General features: G+C 46.6%; 1 protein-coding gene across 1 annotated transcript in view; it reads left to right on the top strand.

The window, feature by feature from the left end:
• The first annotated feature begins 907 nt into the window (after window positions 1–907).
• Window positions 908–2,781, top strand: part of LOC107720491 (fibroin heavy chain-like) — an 11,474-nt gene continuing 9,600 nt past the window's right edge. The window contains exons 1-2 of the mRNA XM_016528208.1: window positions 908–1,125; window positions 1,981–2,141. Of these exons, the coding sequence (XP_016383694.1) occupies window positions 1,032–1,125; window positions 1,981–2,141 (255 nt within the window). The 5' untranslated portion in view covers window positions 908–1,031. The remainder of the gene's footprint in view (window positions 1,126–1,980; window positions 2,142–2,781) is intronic.

Raw genomic sequence — 2,781 nt, 5'->3', positions numbered from 1 at the left:
AGTCTTCATGAATAATTATATATCAATTCTAAATGATTAAATACAAGATTAATAGTAGTTATTAAGATTGATGTTGTTTGGCATTGGTAAAATGTGCATGGAAAAAAATATGATCTGAATATCAACTTGCATAATAATTATGCATGCACTGTATTTTTTCTCTTCTGCTGTCGAGGTAATGCAAGGAATGTTGTGATTGGTTGTCAAGGCAGCCAATCAAAAGTTAGCAGCCTCGTCTCTGATTGGCTGGAATTATGGCATATTGTAACTGTGTGTGTGTCACTGTATGTGTCACTGTGTGTGTGCCACTGCGTGTGTGTCACTTTGTGTGTGTGTCACTGCGTGTGTGCGTCACTGTGTGTGTGTCACTGCGTGTGTGCGTCACTGTGTGTGTGTGTGTGTGTGTGTCACTTTGTGTGTGTCACTGTGTATTTGTGTGTGTGGCCGCCGCGTGCGCATGTCCGTTAAGTCCACGAGACCTTAGGGTGTCCCATTCGTCATTTTAGCGTTCAGAAGGGTGCTTGTAAATGCCTCCTTTGAGGCTGTTATGAGCCCCCGATCCGCACTTCTGCTGATCCCGCACTGGGGCGAGCTCCGCAGCAGACTTCTACCCGACAGTCAACGCTGCATTACGTCATGAAAGTGCGGACTCAGAGGAAGACCGCGAGGGTTTAGGGTGCCATTTGGGACAGGGCCAGAAATGCACAATCCTCTCGTAATTAGGCTACCTTAATAATTATGACATGGTGTGAACTCAGCATTCAGCTCGTCCAACCCCAATCAAACACACCTGAACAAGCTAATCAAGGTCTTCCAGTCTGATTACTAGACAGCTACAGGCAGGTGAGTTTGATCAGGATTGGAGTTGACCTGATCTCCTTGGATCTTTAAAACAGCGGTTTTACAGCGGTTGATATTGCAGCAACACGTTTATTCGTTTTAGTTTTGTGCGCGTTGTTGTCTGCTGCTCTTGACGCACCAGTTCAGCACATTTTCCAGCAGAGATCATTGTGAAATCGTAGGTCAGGAGGATGATGGCTCGAGTGCATCGCTCGTTGATTGCGGTTTTATCGTGTCTGTTTGGATACTTGAGCATTACAGATGCTATTCAAAGACGACCCACAGGTGAGAAGATCTGTTGAATTCATTACACCACCTGAAGAAATGCAGAAATGAGTGACTTTCAGTCTTTGAATGTAGGATTTGGAATGAGTAGTAGGTTTTAAAACATTTGATTTGAAGCAGATAAATGTTAAATTTGTGTTAAGGTTTCAGATCCATTGCAAAACCCCTGATTTACAAGTGCTGAAACCGCACTCCCTGGCTTCCCCTAATGATCCTCTTGAATCCTCTAGTGGACGGTTACTGTCCGGCGACGCTGGCAGTCTTGCCGTCCCGTCGAGGATGTTCTTCTGATACCGACTGCTCTGGAGGACACAAATGCTGTCGATTTGACCATGGGCCTGTTTGCGTGCCGCCTGTTTCCAGTGAGTTTCAGTTAATAATGGATGCTAGCGCCCCCCCTGACATGTAACACGCGCGCACACACAGTGATGCTTTCTGTCATGTGTCTGTATAACAGCAAAGCCAGGAGAGTGTCCACCCCTATCATCTGTAAGAAGATTGTGTACCTGGTCCTGTACTAGTGACTGTAACTGTCCCAACGATGAGAAGTGCTGCAGCAATGGATGCGGACGTTACTGTACGGCTCCATATACAGGTATTTGTGTTATATTATTTTGGTTGTTGATGATAAATGATAAATTTAGCCTTTTGTTATTCTCGTCAAAGGAAGTTAGAATTCATCCTTTAGGATGGTTTTAAACACAGGATTGCTTTACAAAATAAAGAGCAATAATACTTAGAATATAGTTCACTTTGTTATTAACTTGCTATTCATGCTTTGAGTGTTTCGTGCTGTATATTGACGTGGCATACTGTCTATATGCACAAACTAAAGCTGACTATGTTACCATGCAGTGAAGCCAAGTCAATGTCCCAACCCGAAGAACATTCCACTGTCTGCTGAAAGCTGTTTCCATGATGGCCAGTGTCCTGCCACACAGACATGTTGCCCAACCACCAGTGGCCGTGCATGCAGTGAACCAAGCAGTCAGGGAAGCGGTTATGGTCAGGGAAGTGTTCAACATCAGGGAAGCGGTCAAGCAAATGTTCAGGCAAGCGGTAAGGGAAGCGGTTATGGTCAGGCAAGTGGACATTCAAGTGGTCAAGCATATAGTCAAGGAAATGGTCAGGGAAGCAGTCAAGAAAATGGTCAGGGAAGTGGTCAAGTAAGCATTCAGGGAAGGGGTTATAGTCAGGGAAGCAGTCAAGGACATGGTCAGGGAAGTGGTTATGGTCGGGCAAGTGGTCAAGTAAGCAGTCAGGCAAGCCGTCAGGGAAGTGGTCGCGGAAGTGGTCAAGCAAGCAGTCAGGCAAGCCGTCAAGGAAATGGTCAGGGAAGCGGTTATGGTCAATCAAGCGGTCAGGGAAGTGGTCAAGGAAATGGTCAGGGAAGCAGTTATGGTCAGGGAAGTGGTCAAGCAAGCCGTCAGGCAAGCCGTCAAGGAAGTGGTCAGGGAAGTGGTCAGGCAAGCCTTCAAGGAAATGGTCAGGGAAGTGGTTATGGTCGGGCAAGTGGTCAAGTAAGCAGTCAGGCAAGCCGTCAGGGAAGTGGTCGCGGAAGTGGTCAAACAAGCAGTCAGGCAAGCCGTCAAGGAAGCGGTTATGGTCAGGGAACTGGTCAAGCAAGCAGTCAGGCAAGCCGTCAGGGAAGTGGTC

This window comes from Sinocyclocheilus rhinocerous, unplaced genomic scaffold (assembly GCF_001515625.1).
Source record: "Sinocyclocheilus rhinocerous isolate Xijiao unplaced genomic scaffold, SAMN03320098_v1.1 scaffold691, whole genome shotgun sequence".
Lineage (NCBI taxonomy): Eukaryota > Metazoa > Chordata > Actinopteri > Cypriniformes > Cyprinidae > Sinocyclocheilus > Sinocyclocheilus rhinocerous.
This window is presented reverse-complemented; position numbering and strand designations above follow the sequence as displayed.